At 31.1% G+C, this 23,095-nt stretch overlaps 1 protein-coding gene across 1 annotated transcript in view; it reads right to left on the bottom strand.

The window, feature by feature from the left end:
• Nucleotides 1-6,942: 6,942 nt before the first annotated feature.
• The window catches only part of LOC133323229 (uncharacterized), a gene marked incomplete at its 5' end in the record, with an annotated part of 28,934 nt that continues 12,781 nt past the window's right edge, over nucleotides 6,943-23,095 (bottom strand). Inside the window, 2 exons of the mRNA XM_061532187.1 lie at nucleotides 6,943-6,955; nucleotides 9,214-9,927. Of these exons, the coding sequence (XP_061388171.1) occupies nucleotides 6,943-6,955; nucleotides 9,214-9,927 (727 nt within the window). The remainder of the gene's footprint in view (nucleotides 6,956-9,213; nucleotides 9,928-23,095) is intronic.

Below are 23,095 nucleotides of genomic sequence, written 5' to 3'. Positions count from 1 at the left end.
AATAATATATACATACATACATATGTATATTTCTTATATGTAAGTAAATTTGCTTGACAGACAAACAATTAAATTAAAAATTGTTTTTGGCAACCATTCAAATACTATGGAGCAATACATATTGAAAAGAAAAACCAACAAGCGCCTAGATAATCTGGTCTAAACTTAGCGTCTAGGCGTTCAAACAGAAAACACAAAATCAACTGAAATAAATCAATGCAATTTAAGTTAAGTAACATTGCTACGTTGAGTCAGAATATTATGAAACCAATTTGGGAACACGTCATTCCCAGTGCAAGTACATTTAATTGAATTTGATTTATTGTTTCGCAGGATGGCAAATTCGTTACGTAGTTTTTCTTCAAACGAACAGTATATATATACACAAATAATTCCATTAGTTGACCTTCATTGCATGTGTTTTTTTTCCTATTCCTTTTTATTTTAGTTTTTTTTTTCCAAAATAATGGTTCATACACATTTTTATTTCATTTAATGGCCACAATTTTTGTGACAATAGAATTTTTTTCCAACTGGAATATTGGACTATGGTGGTTTGACGTTTGTAATTGTGGTCATATTGTAAAGAGCAATTTGATTTTCAGGTGTTTTTTTGTAATGTCCTTTAAATGACATTTGTCTCAATTTTCTTTTCCTTTACGGAATTCTTATAAATAATCATGCGATAGTTCAATTAAACAATTGTATTAAATTATGCTTTATGTGATAGTTTCACATGTTTCAAAGTTAAAACAATTATGGGGGAGTGAGGTTGGTGGTACGTCAGATATACTCTAATGGCATTTCATTTCATATTTAATATTGATTACATTTATTAGAAAAGGCAAGTGGTTGCAATGAACCAAGGCGTTCTTGATAAGGTGTATGCATGAGATAGGAAAATAAAAATTTAACGTGACTACATATTATTTTTTACATATATTGAATTTTATATCGATTTACATTACAATATTAAAACACTAATTATCTCAATTTGGTAAATAATTTCAAATACAACACTGTTTTTATACCAAAAATGCATCACTTTTCCCAAAAATTCCTATTAGAATTATGAAAATATTATCAGCAAATAATGGCCACAGAAAGATAAACAAATATCAACTGACTGGTAACTAAATATAATTTTAATAATAGTAATTTGTAGTACGTTTACATTGTACCGGATTTCGTTAACGCAGTGGGTTTAAATTGTCAATTGCATTGTATATATGTCAAATAAATCCTCAGAATGTAGGTTAACCCGGTAAAAAGTTCTAATGTAAATGCCGTTTTAGGATTTTCAAATCGAATCGATCCAGAAGGCATAGTCTAAATGTGCCTTGATATACTATAACAATTCTCCTCTTAATAATTTACAAAGTGACGAACATCGGATACGGTATAACGCAATAATATGGTGATGTACCAGAACATCTGTTTTTTAGTTTGACTATCTGTCAAAATTACTTCTAGTAATATTTCTCGTGGTTGGCAATATTGCACATCGAATTCAAATAGAAACTATGCACCATGGCACAATAAACAGATAGTCCATTCAATGCAGCTCGTATCTCGATTAACTATGAAAGTGCGTAATTTCTACTTAAATTCGATGTGCAATGTTGACAATCATGTAAAATATTATATGGAAAAATTTGTGCGTAGTTTCCACTTGAATTCGATGTGCAAATTCCAATAAAAAATTGAGTTAAAATCTTTTTGTTTTAATTTAAAATTTGTTGGTAATATTTTTTTCTTTTTGCAAACTAGTGTGATTGTGTATATGTAAACAATTACCAGCTGACTGTCATTCCTAAATGATCTGAAAGCCAGTGTACATAAAATTAATTTATTTTCAGGATTTCGTAAATCCACATCATATAAAGCGCATATGTAAATGTGCGTTTAAAGATTAACAAATTGTAAGTATTTTTAAAAAATCTTTAACCGAAAATTGCCATTTTATTCATAGTTAACGATTTTAGTAAACAATTTGAAGAATATACATTTAGAAATAATAAAAGTTGTTATAAAATATTTTAAGATTTTGTGGTATTAAACCACACGCACATACAACATAATTACATATTTATATTATTTTAACGAATCTACGAAACCACATGCTTTGTTATATTCGATATTTATGAGTAGTAATATTTATTTTAAAAATAAATATAAGATAAGCATTTATATTTGTGGTTTTATTTTATTGTATTGTAAATGTTGCAACGTGAATTTCTCTACATGATACATTTGAGAAATACAGAGAAGAGAAGTGTTTTTATCTTCCAAGAAAATATGTGATGGCGAATATATTGTTAAATAATAAAATCTTTGAAAGTGACAGAAATTAAAAATTAAAATTGCATCTGTTAAAACCATGGCACTATAAATAGGTAGTCCAGCTGATGTCTCGATTAACTGGTAAAGGGCGTAACTTGTACTTGAATTCGATGTGCACTATTATATGGAAAAAATTTACAGATGGTCGAGACAAAAATAAAGGCATTTATTTTGATACATCACATTATTATTGGATCATGGTTAAAATGATATGACAACACATATGTAATTTAGGAACCACTCCATTTCTGTAAAGGTTTTCATATGTAAACCAAATATGGCTATTTTGATTGTTTGGTAGGTGAAGATATACGGCCTGTTCCCCTACTGCAAGAATAAACTACTTTCTACTACGATAACAAATTTTCCTTTATGTTATCGAAATATAAAATAGTGAAATCTAGTAGATTCTTGCAGTACCAATGCAGACCAATATTTGCGGTGGAATATAACTTGAAGAATTGAAGTTAAATTTGTGGAAGGAAAACAATTAAACACAAAAGAAGCAATTTTGACATAAATGCAAAATGTCGTGTGTACAGAAAAACTGATAGCACATATGACATTGATGGCTCGTGCAACAATGCCTTAAATCATGACCGAGTTACTAAATCTTAAAGTGCATTTACATATACGATTTTAAATTGACTCGATTAATGAAATCCAGAAATACACCCTAGTTGTTTACACATACCTTAAATCATGATCTAAACGCCGATCAGCTGATGTTTGTTAGTATACACACAAAATTATTAATTTGCGCCCAAAATATGTGTTTGCAATTTGAAAATTAAAAGAAAAAGTACAACAATGGAGTTGTTTTTGCAATCATTTGGATCATTTGGAAAGTAAAAGTACGTTTACATTGTACCGGATTTGGTTAACCCAGTGGGTTTAAATTGTCACTTCCTTTGCATATATGTCAAATTAATCCTCATAAAGTAGGTTAAACCGGTAAAAAGTTCTAATGTAAATGCCGTATAAAAAATTAACTAAAATCTCAAAAATTCTATAAATAATTTTTGTTTTCCTTTAATTTTTCATTTTTACATTTGGCACCCGTCGAATATAAAAACATGTGAAAACTGTTGCAAATTTTGGTACTTTATGAGAGAGTTGTATTTTTTCGTACAAAAACCTCGTTGCATCTCATTGGTATCAGGATTTCGACCAAGATTTAAAATAAACCCTGCCGCACGATGATTTAAATTTGTATGGTAAATCGTGGTGAATTCGGCCTGATTAAGAAAATAAACCCTGATTCAGCCTTTATTCATGATTAAATGTTATATGTAAATTCGTTTTAGCTGTTTAGAATATTATTAAAATGATGTAATGTTGACAGTCAGTTGTTATTTGTTTACGTATACACATACACATTTCACTGTTTATGTGTATACGTACAATTTTTCTTAGTCAATATTTTCATAAATTTGATTTTGATAGACAAATAAATATTGTTTTAAAATAAAGAAATAATTATAATATTTTTTTAAAAAATTTTAAATTTTTTCGGTATCGGCCATTTTTTGCTTGACAACTATTTCGAATTTTAATGTAAACATCAGCTTTGATTTGGTATTTTTAGATGAAGTAATTGGTCCAAAAGCAGTGTTTCATTTAAAATTATCCAGATGTAGCATAGGATTTCAAGCAAATCGAGATAACGAGTGTATTTAATTTTGTATGGTAATTCGAGGTTTATTCAGCTCGATTTAGTACTTAAATCGAGATGATGACACATTTGTGGCTTAAATTTCTTTTGGAAAGTTAATTTTCGATGTTATATACCAAATCATATATATTTTAAAAATCAAATCTAAAATCGGATGGCAAACAGATATAATCGCGAACAAAGGAAAAAATATTATTTTCTTTGTTAAGATAAAACAAAAAAATAAAACAAACAAATATATAATCGAGATCAGAACATATCTACACAGATTTATATACGTATACATATTTTCAGATGTTTTAAGTAAAATATTTCACATTTAGAACGAAAATATATATGTTTAAACAAACATACATATAATATAAACGTGTATCTAATATGATGTATAATTTGATGCCGGACTATATAATTGCATAAATTTTGAAATTTGGCCAACGTTCTTCACTTTTTTATTTATTTTTTGCCACTTGTTAGAACGTCCGCCCGAGGAACGTATCACCGGGAAAACAACAGCCACCATTGTTTCACTTTTTTGGCAAAATTTCAACAACATTTTAAATATTTTTGTTCTTTTTTGAAATAGAAAATAAAACTGAATAAAAATTAAAAAAAAAAAAAAACATCCAACAACTGTTTCAATAATAAACAAATGAAAGTATTTTAAATTCTGTTGTTGCCAATAGCCCAAAAAATTACACCAACTATAAATTGAGAATATACAACATTTTTATTTTTGTAATTTTGAATATAAAAAGAATTTGATTTCAATATACAACATTTTTATTTTTGTAATTTTGAATTTAAAAAGAATTTGATTTCAATTTTAGAAATTTGCAAATTGATTAAAATGTAGATAGAAATTATGATAGAAATTAAAATTGCATTTCTGTTTTTTGATTTCATTTTTTTTTCGGAGGACTTTTATGATGAGGTAGGGAAATGATTTAAGGCTCATTTAGACTATACCTCCTAAATCTACTGAATATCCAAATCGATGTACAAAAGCCTAGCTGTTTGGACTAGTATTATTATATAAAGATGTCAGTCAGCTGGTATTTGTTCATATCATATTGATTCCCATGTTCATTTTCAAGGTTAAAGGCGAGTTTACACTATGCCTCTAAAATCGGCTTGATTTGTAAATCTGGGTTCCTAATATTAGGCTACGTTTAGGCTACTAAATCCCCTCGATCTCAAATGTTAATTCCTTGGGTATACGTCACGTTAATCCTGTTCACAAATCCAGTGGATTATATTTGACGAGTGGATTTCGTAAATCAAAACGTACCTTTTAGCTGTTTAGACTAGTAATAAAACATGTTTAGACTAATAAATCCACTCGATCTCAAATGACTTTTAAATGATAAAATGTTGATTTGTCACCTGTTATTTGTTTACGTATACATACACATTTCACTGGCTTCATAATTTTTGTGGCAATTTCTCAATCAATATTTTCATAATATATATTCAGGGATGACATACATTTCCGACTTATAATACATACGTCAGAAACGTCGGAAACCTATCCAAAACCATTAGGGTTTTGACAAAATAGCTATTTCCATCAATCAATTTGGAAATTACGTATGCTTTACTCAAATCCATATCAAATTTAAAAGTTTTCTTCTCCAAAACGTTCAGAAATGTTTATCAGTTCTTGTAAGGAATAGTCAGATATATTTAAGAATGATATATGTTCTTGAAAATAACTGTATATGGTAATAATATTCAAGTAAATGACGTTTACTACATTTATTACATATTATACAGGTATATGACGTTTTCGACGTTTACACCTTCTTGACAGTGGAAAACCTAAAAATTCGTCACACGGACCATCCCTGTATGTATAAACAAATTTAAAAATTTTCAGATGCGGCCTTGTATTTTATTGAGCAACTAGTTTGAATTTAGGAAAGTGGATGTATTTTTTGTTCAAAAATAGTGTTATGCTAAATCCCTGATGCAATAATAATGTTATGTATCAAAACAAAAACAGCTGTTTTTTATGCGACCATCTGTCACATTTTATGTAGTAATATTTCTCATGGTTGGCAACATTGCACATCGAATTCAAGTAGAAACTATGCACTTTGACAGTTAATCGGATAGTCAGCTGCGTTAAATGGAGTACCTATAGAGGGAAATTCTGCTCGATTTACCACATTAATGGATATAATGTACATTATTACGATAATAATATAATGTAGATAAACCTACTGTTAAGAAATTAAAAAATGTAGAGACAAATAATGAAAATTTGGTGAATATTCCAACCTGAAAAATATGTGGCCGAGAAAAGGAGACACAATGATGTTGAAGCAGCACTTAAGGTTTGGTGAAGATCAGTTCACACGTTAAGACGAGTGTAGATTATGCCTTCTAAATCAAATCGATTTGTAAATCGAAGAATTAAATCATAGCTGTTAAAACTAGAAAAAATAATATAAAATTGTCAGTCAGCTGATATTTGTTTATGTACACATATACACTCCTTATTTTTAATTTCTTAGGGATTCCTTTCCATCATAAAAACCGAAATGTAATTTAATTCCTTCGTATTTGAATTTAAAAGTAAATAAGAGTTGCCATTTTTTTACTTTTGGATAAAAGTAATATTTTTTTGTGCAAAAACAGTGTTGTATTTGAAATTATATCGATTTAACAAATAAATGGAGATAATGATGCGATAATTAGGTGGTGTATCAGAATAAAAACCTTTGTTTTTGTCTTTGTCTCGATTATCTGCCAAATTTTTCCTTATAATATTTCACATGGTTGGCAACACGGCAGATCAAATTCAAGTAGAAATTACCCACTTGACAGTTAATCGAGACATCATCTGCGCTAAATGGACTACCTATTTATTGTGTCATGATCACGATATAAAAGTTGTTTTGATTATATGCCCATTCAAAAATCTATTTAAAGAATCTGCAATCAAGTTAGTTGAAGAAAATAATAATAATAATAAATAAATTAAAAAAAAAAAATATATATATATATATATATATATTTGTTAAGCTGCACCATATTGGTGTTACAATTAGATCATTATGAAGCCAGTGAAATGTTTATGTATATGTAAACAAATAACAGCTGATAAATCAAAATTATATCATTTAATACTAGTCTAAACAGCTAGGATTTCGGTCACCGATTTACAAATGGAGTCAATTTAGAGGGCATAGTCTAAACGGGTTTTGTACAATTTTAGATGAACATGTCCAACAAACATATATTTTTGGCGCAAATTAATAATTTTGTATGTATACTAGCAAACATCAGTTGATTGACATGATTAAAGGTATGTGTAAACATTTAGTGTGTATTTCTGGATTTCGTTAATCGAGTTGATTTAAAATCGTATATGTAGATGTACTTTCAGACATTTTAAGAATGTATAGATTTCAAAATGAAATTAAATTGGGGAGGTTCTATAAGAACTAGACCGATTATCTGCATCTTTGAATTTGTTCCAAGTATGGATGGAATTTAATAAAATTTTGATTAAATTGGTTAAACAAAAATTGGATATTTATTTTAACTCTCATATGCACATTTGAATTAGGACGATTTTTAGTGATTCAAATGAGAAATGTATATAAAATTTGATCAGATTTGAGTGCATATAAGCGTTAAATGCAGTACCTTCCATCTTCTGATGGAACCACAAATAAAATCACCAAAAAATATATTTTTATTTTAAAATTATTCTAATCACGTCTGACATGCAGACAGTTCAACAAATATTTTTGTCGTCCACAATTTTTTTTTTATATTTTTTGCTGTCAACCTAAACAGAGAATAAATCTTAATTTTAGAAAATGAAATGAAAATTTCTTTTCATAACCAGGAAATGAGTTGCAACCTCCTGCAAGTAAAGCCAACACAACAACATGATTGAAATTTATAAACTTAGACGTGTGTGTTTGTTTGTGCAGCACATGTCGCCAAGCGGCGAATGCCTAAAATTATTTACACGTAGAAAAAAATCAGAATCCCAAAAAGAACGAGAATCTCAAATCTCCCCAAAAACTTATTTTAGTTGCACATAGAGTTTATTGAACCCAAGAAGAGGAAGAAATGCAGGCGATGCAACAATATGCTTGGCTGCCGACTGACTGGCCACGCATGATGTCGAGCAGAAGACATCCTCACGAAATGCGTAACCAAAAATTTTTTTTGAACTACTGTGGGAGGTATTCTTAATTGCTAACGGGGTGAATGCACCGCAGACACGCTGTTGCCGTGCGGCAGCCAGGGTAGGGGTTTACATTAGCCGACACCATGCGTTATACTGTCAACTCAAATGGAATAGTTTTGAGACATTAAATTTATAAAAATAAAACACCTTCTTGCTTTGAAATTATCTTGGCACGAGGTCTGAAGAAAAAAACAATTTTCACTTTAAATAAAGAAAATCGAAAAAATAAGAAAAGGAAATGCCCGGCATGTGCTGCAATTGAAATAGAACTGCAAACGATATCATCAACCTACGCTATACCAACGTTAATTGACCAGTTCAGTTCGCTTGGTTCGGTTAGATGAGGTTTGATGTGAAAAAAGAGAATTGTAAAATAAAAATACAGATGGAGGGACACATGTGCAAATATCTAATATAACCACCGGCATTAAATTAGATTGTAAAAATGTCATCAAGTTCGGACGAACGGAGGGAAATATGTTTTTTTATCATCATTTAATTCCATTGTAAATAAGAGTTGGGTAATCTCGTTCCTGAAGCGGATTGATTTTGTCGGTTTGTTTCCCAATAGAACTAGGACATTCATTTAGTTCCATAGTCTCTTTTAGTTCAATCCTTCATTGGTCAGCCCGCTCAATGACGGTAAAGATCAAAATGAACGATTGTGTCAATAGGAACTATGTGGACGGGAGCAAAACGGAATGACTAGTGCAAAATGAACTAGATGAACGAAAGAATTGGACTAAGTACAGATTGTTCCCTTTGCGGAATTGTTTATTCAACATAAAAATCTATCTAATCTACATAAAAAAGCCGCATAATATGTTTGTAATTTCAAAATTTCTCAAATTTGTCGTTTACCCAATATTTCAAATAAAAAAAAAAAATAAAATTAATTTTTAAAGCATAAAATACGCAACTAAAAATTGAAATCTAAATAAAATAAAAAATGGGTATAATAAATAAAATCTCTCGTCACACTTACCCATCGGTCATTTTCATAATTTTTGAGGGCGACTTCGATTCACCACTCAAAAAATCAGCGGTGGCATTTTTCGCATTATTCTTAATGTTTTCGCCATTCTCCTTGAGGGCTGCACTCTCTTGCAACTTCTTGTCCATGACATCTTGGGCGGTGCCATTCTCGGTCGTTTTCAAATCAGCATTAGCTGGAGGATTGGGTACGGCAATGGGCACTGGCATTTTGTCTTCGATTGGTGTAATGGGAGCAAGGGGTGTTTGAAAAGGTGCCTGCTTTGGTGGCGAAACGGATGGTGGTTGTGGGACAACGGGTGCTGGTGCAGGTGGTGGTGTGGGCTTAACTTCAGCGGGTTTTGGTGGTTCAGGTTTAACTTCTACGGGTTTTGGTGGTTCCGGGGCTGGTGTAGGTTTAACTTCAACAGGTTTTGGGTGTGCAGGAGCTACAGGCTTAACTTCAACAGGTTTTGGAGGTGCGGGTGCTGGTGCAGGTTTAACTTCTGCGGGTTTGGGAGCAGCTGGAGCTGGTGCAGGTTTAACTTCAACCGGTTTTGGTTTCGCTGGTTCGGGCGCTTTCGAACTGCTAGCTTCACTTGGCTTATTAGTAGTAGTCGTCGAGGTCGAACTGTTGGCAGGTTTATTATCTAAGGCCTTGTTTGGTGTTTTAACAGTCTTATTACTGGTATAAAAAATATCAAAAAATGTCCAACCAAAACGTTTGCTAAAAAAATTGAGAACATATAAAAAAGAAAATAATAAAATAAAAAAATTTAAATAAATTATAAAAATTAAATAAATAAAAATTTTAAATATATTAAATCGAAGGGGAAAACAACTTAAGATTATAGGGGTTATATAATATTAAAGGTATTTGGGTTATACGGCTAGATGTTTGTTCATATTTTAAACAAATCTTCCAAAAAATCCTAATTAAATTTGACAAGAAATAATTTAAAAAATATTTGATAACTTTTGATTTTTTTAGTAAATATACAAAAATTTATACTTAGCTGCTGAAAAATGTTTTTCTCAGTTAACAAAATCCATCACTATCCTACCGGATCAATTTTTCAAGGATTCAAGGACAATTGATTATGAGCAACATATTTTTTTTTGTGGAAGAAGATTTTCAGAGCTTTTGATCGCCTGCAGCAAGGACCCTCAAAATTACGATAATGAGTTGGTACTGTTATATGTGGCCAGACCGCACCTTAAATCTACTTTTCTATCCACTAATGATCGAAAATTGCAATTTTTAGCAACACCGATTATAAATATTATTTAGGGCCGTCAAAATATATATATATAAAATTGGTCGGGATCTGTATATGAAGATTATGCTAGACCATGGACCTATATTGACAACTTTATTGCAAATATATTTTTCATTATCCAAGATACAGGAACACCAAATTACAGCCTATATACTGGAAAATGCCTCTAGGACCCTCAAAACATCGAAAATGAAAAAATATCGTTATGCATGGGACTATATCAAGAAATGACCCGACATATACAATTTCAAAGCTCTATTTTAAATATTGTGAGCTCTATCGCGATTTTAATAGATATAGATAATTACATCCTTAATAAAGATTCCATATAGAAGAAGGTATGCAATTCGAATTCGGAACCTTTAGATCAGGCGTAGGTATTATAGTTCTCCAAATAAATATTGCCCTTGTAAATTAAATTTAATAATTTTTATAATTTTTCTCCAAATTTCTTTTACCAAAAATAGTATGGGAGACGTGTTTTCAGATCAGGCGTAGGTATCATAGATCCCGCACAGTGGCTCTCCGAATATTTTGCTCTAAAACCAAATTTTTTTAAAATAATTTTTTTCCAAATTTCTGTTTCAAAAAATTCTGAATAATATATTTTGAAAAGTATAGGAGATTAAATTTCACACAGTACATTCAGATCAGGCATAGGTATTATAGTTCCGTACAGTGGTTTCTCATAAAACATTGCCCTTAAAAATTAAATTTTTTCAAAATAATTTCTTTCTCGAAATTTCGGTTTCAAAAAATTCTGAATAATATATTTTCAAAAAGTAGAGGAGGTATTAAAGTTCCCGCACAGTGGTTCTCTGAATATATTACCTTTAAAAATTATTTTTTTTTTCAAAATTATTTTTCTCCAAATTTCTGTTCCAAAAATTTTGAATAAAATATTTTCGAAAAGTAAATAAGATTATCTTTCAAACAGATCAGGCGTACGTATGATATTACAGTCCCCGCACAATGGTACTCCGAATATTTAGCCCTTAAAAATTATTTTTTTCTAAATTTTTTATTTCAAAAAATTCTGAAAAATATTTTCGAAAAATAGAGGAGATGAGCTTTCAGATCAGGCGCAGGTATTATAGTCCCCGTACAGAGGTCCTCTTTTATTTTCTGTTCCAAAAAAATTCTGAACAAAATTCTCCGAATATATTACCTTTAACGTTTTTTTAATATGTTTTCCTTCAAATTTCTGTTTAAACAATTTCTGAATAAAATATTTCCGAAAGGTAAAGGATATGAACTTTCACACTGTACCTTCAGATCAGACATAGGTATTCCGAAGGTGAATAGTTGAAAAATAATTATTTAACAAACATTTATTTTTTGGTTTAAAAATTGCTGACCAGTAGTGTCAGCTGAGACCGATCGAATGGTACACTACACAGCTTCCACAGAACTTAAATTTTCAGTGGATCTAAATCTCGATTCTATACAATTTTTTGTGAAAGTCGATATTTATCTTCTAATAATACTATACAATATTAAAGAATATAGAATTCTTTACCTTATAATACTAATATATAATGTATCTGATCATATAGTAAAAAATTAATTTGACGTATAAGAGACCGTCTTTAATATTTTGGCAGCATCTCCACATCTGAACTTCTTGGAGAAAACATGCATGCCTTAAATTAAATTTTATAATTTTTCACACTGATCATCATGCAGAAATGCATCCTCATTCTGACCCACTTCTCATGGAAAATCTTGTAGTCTTCAGATCGAAAATATGGTATAGAGAGCGACTAGGAAAAAAAGATCCAAATAAATATTTATGGTCCATTTGTTTCCCAAAATATTAATAGATCATCAACGAAAACTAAAGGTAGCATCCTTTCAATTTTTGAATTTCATTAGAGGATATAATAATGTTATATAATTATATCAATTTAAAGGTTCACCACTGTTCCTGGATATACTGCCAAATATATACGCCATAAAATGCAACATTTGTAAAAATTTTTACATAAATCTTGGTTCATTATTGATTTATCTTAACCTTATTCGAGAGCCATATCCTCTTCGCTGTGTAAAATTTCGTGACATTCGGGTCATATTTGTGGTCTTTAGAGGGCTAGAAAAGTAGATAAAAGTATTTTTTTTTGGTCCATTTGATCCTCTGGATATTAAGTCTGAATAAAAAAAACTACAATTGTCGTATTCGGCCAGGATCGAATCTGCACGGCAAAATTTCGTTACAATTGTCTAATAACTGCAGCCTGTACCTTGTCTAAAGACGGACGGACACACATTCCTAGATTGATTCAGTTAGTGGATATATGATGATAGGTATATTTATTAAAATGTGGGCCTAAGACTCATAATTTATGGAGTTACAAAGGCTTGTTAGGTAGGGTATGCTTATTTCTGAGCAGCCACCGTTAATATTTTCTCCGATTATTTTCATTTTTTGGAGCCTCAACCTAACCTAAACCAACTTCGAAAGCAGAAGCACATGGGACACACACATCATCATGAGATTGTGTAAAAATATTTGTACATGAGTACAAATTCAGAGGCGCCACAAAGTAATTCAATTTAAAACGAAATATGAAATTTTCCATTCGTTTGCTCGCGTTATTCCTATTCTCCTTCATTCCCTCCTTCTTTTTTCTTGTCCACATTAATTACTCGTAAAATACATTTTCTACTGCACCTACGGAACAACAACGTAATGTCATTATTTATGGTCTCTATTTTGTCAGAGTTCTTCTATTCAACGTTTGTTGTTGTTGTTGCGGATTTATCCATTTTGCAGTAACAACAACAACAAAAGCACGGAGAGTAAATCAAATTGCATAGAAAGGAATTAATTAAAGTGGAAATTGCATTGAGCCGCAACCGTTTTGAGACCAACAACAACAAATGAAAATACAAAATAAAATAGGATGGGCTGGGCTGGCTATGTTGATGGGAACATCGACAGACGGACACAATGATAAATAGTCAGAACAGAACAGACAACACCCGACCAGGCCAGACATAAATGAACACCAATCATGTTTGCTTGCAAAAAAACATTTTGTTTCAAAGAGACCTCATTTCTCATTATATTCCGCATTGTCAGGCCCGCCGTCACTGACCAAAAAAAAAAAAAAAAAAAACGAACATATGACATGTGCTGCAGTTTCGTTTTTGACACTTATTATTCATAAACTATTTTTATACGTTTTCAAAAAATATGTTTTTCTTTACATTGTAAATATTTAATTAAAAAACACAGACACAGGACAGCGAAAAAAATATGTAATTAAAATTTAATAACCAAATTTTTGGTTTGGGACCGCATAAAAAAATTAAAGGAAATTAAAAGAAAAAATTGTCATTGGCTGAGCTTAGAGTTTCACTACTAATTTAATTAATAAACTTTTTTGAAAATTTGTTTTTTTTTTTGTTTTTTTTCCATAAAAAATACATATGACAAAATTTAATATTGAATTAATTCATTGACAATTTGATGATAATTACCTTGAATAACGCAGAATTCTTGCAAAAGAGCAGAAATGAAACACTTTTATTTCGGAGCACAGCTCTGAATGAAATAATCTTCACTTCGGAGATAATGAGTTGGCGTTAATGAATTTATTTTTGTGTTCGGTATTGCCAGATTTTTATGTACCTTCACCACTCTGTGGTACAGGATATTATGTGCATATGTTTGTAACATGCAAAAGGAAACAAGATAGACCCACAGTTACTTCTGACTTTATGCATAGAATCTCTTTCTGAGTCGAACAAAGTACTGCTCGCATTTATTATCCCAATTAGATGTAATTTGGCAATAATAAAATGTGTAAAGTTTGTTTTAAATGGTGCAACAAATTCTCATGATTTGTCCGATTGAGACGAAATTTTGCATGGCCCATTGAATTGAATCTAGTATAACGTGTGTTACGTTTTGTTGAAATCGATTCATATATAACTTCCACATACATATATTTCCATACGATTTAATATAAAATGAAGTGTGCCCGATAGCGAGGCAATATTGCAAAAAAATTTTTTTGATATAATTCGAACCTACACTAATTATAGAATGTCCCTACAACATTTCAAGTGAAAAACTCAAGAACTCTTGAAGATATTGCCGATTTATTGTGTCAGCATCAAGTGACGGCTAAAGATTTAAAGGTATCCATAGTTTCCAACATTGTTGTTTGTAGATCTTCCCCTGTGTAATGTTCAGTTCGAATATACACAAAATTATCTACAATTTTAATATCAGGGTAGTTATTCTCATTGTCAACAACTTTGCCTTTTAACTCTATATAATCCTTGTCTTGAAAATGTGGCGAGTCAGGATCAATTTCAGGAGTTATTGCTTCCATTGATGCTATCTCGGAGTCAGGAATTCTGGATAAGGCGTCAGGAACCACGTTATCTCTACCTTTCCGGTGACTTACACTGAACTTATAACCTTGCAGTTGTAGGGCCCAGCGAGCAAGTCTTCCGGTTAGGTTGGGTTGACGCATAAGCCATACAAGACTACTGTGGTCCTTTATTACTTAAAATTCTTGCATCTCAAGATAGCATCGAAATCTTTTGATGGCTTGAATGACCGCTAAATATTCACGCTCAGTGCCGCTTGTGCCTCTGCTGTCCAAACTAAATTTTCAAACTTTAAACGCGTTTTTCTCTTTTGCGAACGGCGAAGATCTTCCTTATTTTTAGCTTGGTTTTTGGTAAAAAATCGGCGATTTTTCAAAAATATTTTTTCAAAGGTCCACCGTTTTGTTAATTTTAGAGCGAAGTCAATAATCCTAGTTCATACCAGAGCCAGACATGTACTCTTTGTAACACCGTTTGAATTTTCGGATTCCGATGTTCCAGTGAGGAGTTATCAAAAATAAGGACTTTTCTTTAATTACAAAAACAACAACAAAACAATAACAAAAATGTTTGTAAATTATTTTTCTTCTCTTTTAAATCTTCAATCATATATGTGCAAAGTTACAAACCTTAACAAGCATTGGTATTGATTTGCCAGTCCATTGAAAATCTTGAAAAATTAAAATCGAGAATGGAGGGGGTTACCTTAAGTTTCGTTTAATTGGGTTGAGATTTAGATATAACACCTACATGTTGTCGTCCAATTTCATGTTGTTTGCCGATTGTGATGAAATTTTGAACAGCGTAGCATACCGATTGTGTATTTGGGACTATGGAAGCTAAAGATATTATTTTTTCGTAGAGAAGCAATTGTTAGCATCGTCATATTTCGACTAGTCATTAGAATTTGTAACTAAAAAACAAGTAAGAACAATGCCAAGTTTGCCGAACATTTTATACCCTCCACCATGAGGTTGACATTCGTAATATCTAAAAATTAATGAGGGCTCCCATGGTATAAAATGAAATGTAGTCTCGTACACTCATATGTTCAAAATTTTGTTCTTGCTGTACCTTCATTATTAAAAATTGCAATTTTTATTTCCTCCTTAGTTATGTACGTTCTGCTGATGGCAAAATAATAAACTTCTCATACTTTGAAAGATCGATTTATCAGATTATGCTTGGAAGCATATATGAACAGAGACAGCCTGTCAGAAACAGTGACGTAAATGACATACATTTCCGACGTATAATACATACGTCAGAAACGTTGGAAACCTACCTAAATCCATTAGGTTTTTGACAAAATAGCTATTTCCATTAATCAATTTGGGAATTACGCATGCTTTACTCAAATCGATATAAAATTACAAAATTTTCTTCTCAAAAAAATTTAGAAATTTTTATCAGTGAAAATAGTCAGATATATTTAAAAATAATATATATTCTTGACATATGCTGATAATATTGATATAAATGTTTTATTTATTACATTTTATACAGATTATGCTTTACACCTTTTTGACAGAAAACTTAAAAATTCGCATGTGTATGAATCAATCAGGAAGGACAACCGAGCCTGACTACATCGTCGTTGTGGATTACGACGGTAGTTCGGAAAGTTCTTAGCCTATCACAAAGAGCGCGATATAAACAGAAAAAAGTTCAGTATTTTGGAAACTTCAATCTCTGTTATGAACACATGTTACATTTTGTTTCGATCTGACAACTCCTTCATATAGAAACAGGTGTTCAAAATAGACGCATGAAAAAATTTGAAATGCGTGCTTTCATTGTAAAAAAAAATCCGATGCGTCTTTTTTGAACACCGAGTGAAATATGTTTTAAATTCTCAAAATATCAAATAGCGGGTCTGCTGTTATATGTGGCTATACCACAACTTGAGAGAAATATTTGGTTAAATTCTAGTCAAAATAAAAATACTAATTGCAACCAAATGCCGTTATATGGGGTTATATATTTATATATCGATATGTAATATTTTTGGTAGTAAGAATTGTGTAAATATTAATAATTTAATTGTAAAATACAAAATTTTCAAAATTCCGAATATTTGGGGGCTACCCTGAAATTTGGGCCTATATTAATAAGTTTTAGTATGGAGTTGTGCTATACAATGATAACCCAAAATACCAAATTACAGCCAATTCGGAACCGTTATATGGGGGCTACACCATAACGTGGACTGATATACCCCATTTGCAATACCAAACATCCTAGGAGTACTAGCAATGTCTGTGACGGACATGGGTACATCGACATAGAATTTTGTTCTAATCAAGAATTTATACTTCGCTAAAAAAATTAAATATACCTATTTTCAAGTAAGTTGAATTACCTAATTTCCAACTGGAATTTCTGTAAGATAGGTGACCATTCGTCCTCTTTTTTAGATGATAATCGTCTATTTTAACAGGCTGTCATCTAAAAAATTATTGTCCTCTATTTGTCATCTATTTCTATAATCTCTCATCATTGTCATCTATATTTTTAAAACCTTCATCAATATTTATTTTTGTAAATTTGATATTTTGGATTCTATGTTTCTATGTGAAAATTTGCGTAGATCCTAAGATTATTCGCTTCAGACCAAAAATTTGGCCCGTCGTACATAGCGACTTTTTAACTAATTTATATATTTATAAGTAAATCTAAATGTACGTTTTATATATTTTTTTTAATCTTATTTATTATTATACATACTATTATTTTCAAAATTTTATCGCCTTACTTTTGTTTTGTCAGAGTACTTATCATGGTATAATAATAAAAGGTAACAGCAAGTGTTGTTGTACCAAAAACGATACAACAACCACATGGAAAAATGTAAACAAACAAACAAATGTTTTTTATTTTGAAAATGGAATATTTTCGAATCCTCAAAATAAAAATTGAAAAACATGTATGAAAATCTATCAAATTTATATTTCTATCGCTTCCACATCTTTCCTTTAATTGAGCCATTGCCATATATATGTGTAACACATATGACAATGCTGGGAATAGCGAGTAATTCCCTCAAGAAAGATTTGCTTCCTCAAACTTTCCCAGCAGGCAGATTGAGTAAATTGAATACGGGAGTACATTAATAAAGAACAATTTCAAATTGTATGCGTTCCCAATTTTCCTGTTGGGTGATTTTTAAAAACATAATTTGTCAAATTTATATTGACACTAGTATTACGTTGGAATCAAATCAGCTGGGATTTGCTGTTACCTTTTATAATTGTACCATGAGTACTTATATACAACCTACAACCTCAAATAAAACCAAGCGATTCAAGACATTTTGAAGAAGATATTCTTTTAAACATAATGGAAATGTCCGTCCTGACGGAATTTAATGCCGTTTTTACGTTTTGCTTCAATGCGATCATCATCAAATTTATTGCCAAAAATTTATCGATTTCGATCAAAAACTCCTCCTCTGAGGTTTAGTTATTCAATCCAGGCGAACTTTATTATTTCTCATTCATAAGTCATACATCTGGCAACCCGACATTGTAATATGGAATGATCGATGCATTTATGCACATATCTAAATACATATAAAACATACATATGTATATTTGTACATGTGTAAATTTAACAGTTACAAAAATATGTCAAAATCATAAACAACTGATGAAAAAGAGAGAAGAAAGTGAGAAGAATGGTTACTGCTGATAAGAAATATTCATACTTCACGAAAATGGTCATATATTTTGAATTTTTACAATTAATAGGGTCTACGTAAAGGTCAGTCAAAATAGCCATTAGTTCATTCAATAAAGGACTTCTTAATGGTCTGCATCGAGAAAAGAAGAAGCCGCAACCATTTTTTCGAAGTGCATTCTCCACGAAATAATTTCATTTTTCACAAGAAGAACCGAAAACAGAAGATTTGAAAATATTTTTATAGGAAACCTGAAGAATAAGACTATCTTCTTTCGGAAGTCCAGAAGACTTGAAGCTTTTCTTACAAAAGTCCATAAGATATTTTACAGAAGACCAAATTCTACTCTAATGCAGTATAGTATATATATTCTGAGCCTGATCAATAATTCGCGATATTTGCATCCTCTTGATCGATTTAAGGTCAATATTTCCTCTTTCTTACCCCGGCATATTATTCCGGGGTGATTTGACCCGTCAGATTCCCTTCCCCATGTGATGTGTTATGATGTTCGGCTTATAATTGTGGCCTATGACGCGACTTGAAAAAAAAAATAATAACAATTATGTTGTCGGTTCATTACATTCCATAAATTTTTCCTGATAATCACCGAACGAAGGACCATAATCGGACCTTCGTGTAACATTTTATAGGGATTACCGCTATATTTCCGACTTCTACGTAGTAAGGGGTTACTAAATAATATCAGAATACGTAGATTAATGTAAATATTTACGTATAACTCCCACATCCGAGTACATACAAGAATTTAATTGACCGATCTTCATAAAAACAATCATGCTTATTCTATGGTCAGACACCTTTCTCTAAGTAAACTGTCCTACATACAAAATGTCGTGACGATTGGTCCTGTATCGTTTTTACAAATTATAGTGGACAGACGGACACACATGTCTAGATCGACTTCTTATATTAGGCCAACGTTTTTTTCTTCCATGAAACGATCTGTCAGTTAGTTATAATCTCTCTAAAAACATATTAATCAATATTTAATTTAAAAAATATATTTAAGTAAACAAAATTCATTTGCATTTGCATTAGTTTCACACAAGACATTATTATGCAATTCAAATAATAACAGTTTATTTATACAAGCATTTTTTTGTTTGTTCAAGTGGTTCTAATAGCGGAACACGTGCCAAGTCCATTAAAGTCACTTTGGGCATATCAATCACGGACAGGTACAATTTGTATAATACGACTAAACAACAACAGTAATTTTCACACTAAAAAATTATTTTGAAAAAAAAAAAAACAAGAACAAAATCACGTTACGAACAAACATATGTATACTATAGATATTTGCCCAAAAGCAAAAAATATGACGTCAAGATCTGGGAGACGCTGGAAATATTTTTTTAGCAAAGAATATTTCGAGAAAATTCGCTAACATAACAAATGGTGAGATACCAAAAACAAATTGCAGGCAATTGTCTCTACTTTGCCCATTCATCTCATAATAGGAATATACAGAATCTCAACAAACAGACGTATAAAACAAAAAAGTATGAAAATTCGATGAAAAAGGCATAGGTTAATTGAAGTGTTAATTAGATTGTGAAGTGAATGGAAAGAAGAGTATGGAAACGTAGAATGAACTTGGGAGCAACATTTTAAAATTTGGCAAATGATATTCATAAAAAAGACTAATTGCTGTCATCATATTATAGAATATTGAATAATTTTCTTAGCCCAAACGATGTTCTTATAAAAAAACTAAATAATCATTTTGTCGAAGAATAAGATACTCTTCTCATAGAAGACTGAACTCAAAAAAAGTTTTTTATGCAGGTGTAAATATTAGAGCTATCTACTTTTTATTTTATTTTTTATTTATTTAGTCAATGGAATTAAGTATACTTACAGACTAAGATAATATAGCTAGTTAATATAGCTATATTACATATAAAATTGATTTAACATTTTCTTTAGACATACTAAAATCAATGCAATTCAATGTAATTTATTATTAATTGAATTTATACTCAAAAATGTACGAGTTAAGGGTCCACGTACACTCCTCGGTGGGACAAACATGGGTACTAACGATAATAAATCTGGAGAATCAACTTTATTATTAATTAATAAAAAGTGAATAGAAATTACACTCTGACACCAAAGAGCATATGTTACTCGCCTACGCCGACATTACTCGATATAATGGGTCGAATTTTGCAAGCGGTAACAGCCACCTTTGAACAATTTGAGAAGGAGTTTGTCAAAGTGGATCTCGCAGTAAATGGCGAAAAGACCAAAGTGATGGTATTAACGCGCAAAATGTCTAGTAGACTCGGACTCACTGTGGAACTTGAGAACTACAGCTTCGAGGTAGTCAAAGATTTTATATACTAACTAGCTGACCCGGCAAACGTTGTTTTGTCCACAGTACACCAAATTTAGTACTTGTATTCCATTCGTATTCTATTTATTTATAATATACAAAATTGCATATCGAATTTCACAATTATACTTTTTTCACACAGTACAATATTTTATTTTTTATGCCATTTAGTACGAATTTCCACTAAACTGGCCTATTATTTGTACAAAGAGTTGGACATTTTTGTACTCTAAATTTACATTTATATTTTACCATTTACTGTGATACAATATTTAATACAATTTTCCAAAAAATATTTATGTATATCGCTGTATTTGTAATAGTTTAGCTACATACTAAATTTCAGATTTAAATCTCTATCATTTTCATTATAATTTAATATTTTGTACCATTTTAGTTCTACAGTATTTAGTACTAATTTCAAACGAATTATGAATATCATTCTATTTGCAATAGAGTAAGCTACATACCAAATTTCAGAGTTCTACGTCCACCAGTTCCATTGTATTTTATTATTTAGTACTTTTTTAGTATTAATTTCCATAAAATAGGCATTTTATATTTTTATACCCTTCACCACACTGTGGTACAGGGTATTATGTCTTTGTGCATATGTTTGTAACAGGCAAAACTAATCGAGATAGACCCATGGTTCCTTTTGAGAATATGCATGGAATCACTTTCTGAGTCGATTTACGCATGTCCGTCTGTCCGTCCGTCTGTCCATGTTAAATTGTAAACAAAGTACAGGTCGCATTTATGATCCGAATTGGATGAAATTTGGCACAGGTCACTTAATTGGCCCAAGGACGAACCCTATTGAAATTGGAGAAAATCGGTCCACGTTTAGGCATAGCTCCCATATAAGGGTACCCCCAAATTTTCCGTATTTTGAGGTTCTTGAGCGCGTTTTTTAACTGAATTCGCTGAAATTTTGTACATTGAGTTCTTATTGGGTAGCAAATCTCCCTACCAAAAATTATAAATATAGGTCCATTTTTCGGAGAGCCCCCATATAAGGGTACCCTCAATATTCGGTATTTTCGGGTTCATGGGCTCGTTTTATAACTGAATTCTCTGAAATTTTGTACATTGGGTTCTTATTGGGTACCAAATTACTCCACTAAAAATTATAAATATAGGTCCAGTTTTACTGGTAGTCCCCATATAACGGTACCCCAAAATTTTTGGTATTTTGGGGGTTCTGATCTTTTTTTCACACAGACTGTAATTTAGTACGTATTTTTTAGGTAGCAAATCTCTCCACTATAAATTATAAATATTAGTCAATTTTTTCTGGTAGCCCTCATATAAGGGTACCCCCCAATTTTCGGTATGTTGAGGTTCTTCAACCAAATTATTTTTATACCATTCACCACACTGTGGTACAGGGTATTATGTCGTAGTGCATATGTTTGTAACAGGCAAAAGGAAACGAGATAGACCCATAGTTTGGCACAGCGTAACAAAATAAGGTCTAGAATGATGTGTGTTAAGTTTCCTGAAAATCGGTTCAGATTTATATATAGCTCCCATATATATTTTCTTCCGATTTAATGTAAATGGTGCACCAAAGTCCCTTAATATCTTTCGGTTTGCACTAAATTTGGCACAGCGTAATGAATTAGGTCTAGATGTGTGTTAAGTTTCCTGAAATCGGTTCAGATTTAGATATAGCTTCTATATCTGACCAAAGGAAAAATTTAGTATAGGTTGCAGAATGGCATGTTTATGGATCGATTTTCATGTTAGTGGTCCTTCGAAAATTCGACGTCTGTTATGATTCATCGGTTGAATATACACAAGTGGTGAAGGGTATCATATAGTCGGCCCCGTCCGACTTTACTACTTTCCTTACTGGTTTTAATATATTCTAGTACTAATTTCAAAAAAATATGTTTACCCATCATTATATTTGTAATAAGTTATTTTCAAAATTTGTTCGCACATTCTGATTTGTTTATCACTGACAAAGCTGCATACCAGCTGTAGTTCCAACCGTTCCGGCATAATACAGTTTTTAGTACTATTTAGTACTAATTTCCAAATATTTTTGCACATCATTCTATTTGTTATAGCATAAGATACATACCAAATTTCAGATATCTATCCCTACCAGTTTCATCGTAGTATAATTTTTAGTACATTTAAGTACCTTTAGTACTAATTTCCAAAATGTGTTCAAACATTCTGATTTGCTTATTATTGACAAAGCTACATACAAAAT

This window comes from Musca vetustissima, unplaced genomic scaffold (assembly GCF_032173495.1).
Source record: "Musca vetustissima isolate MV318-11 ecotype Yass unplaced genomic scaffold, APGP_CSIRO_Mvet_v1 utg6601, whole genome shotgun sequence".
Classification (NCBI taxonomy): domain Eukaryota; kingdom Metazoa; phylum Arthropoda; class Insecta; order Diptera; family Muscidae; genus Musca; species Musca vetustissima.
The sequence above is the reverse complement of the archived record's forward strand: the minus strand, read 5'-3'. Positions and strand labels throughout refer to the sequence as shown.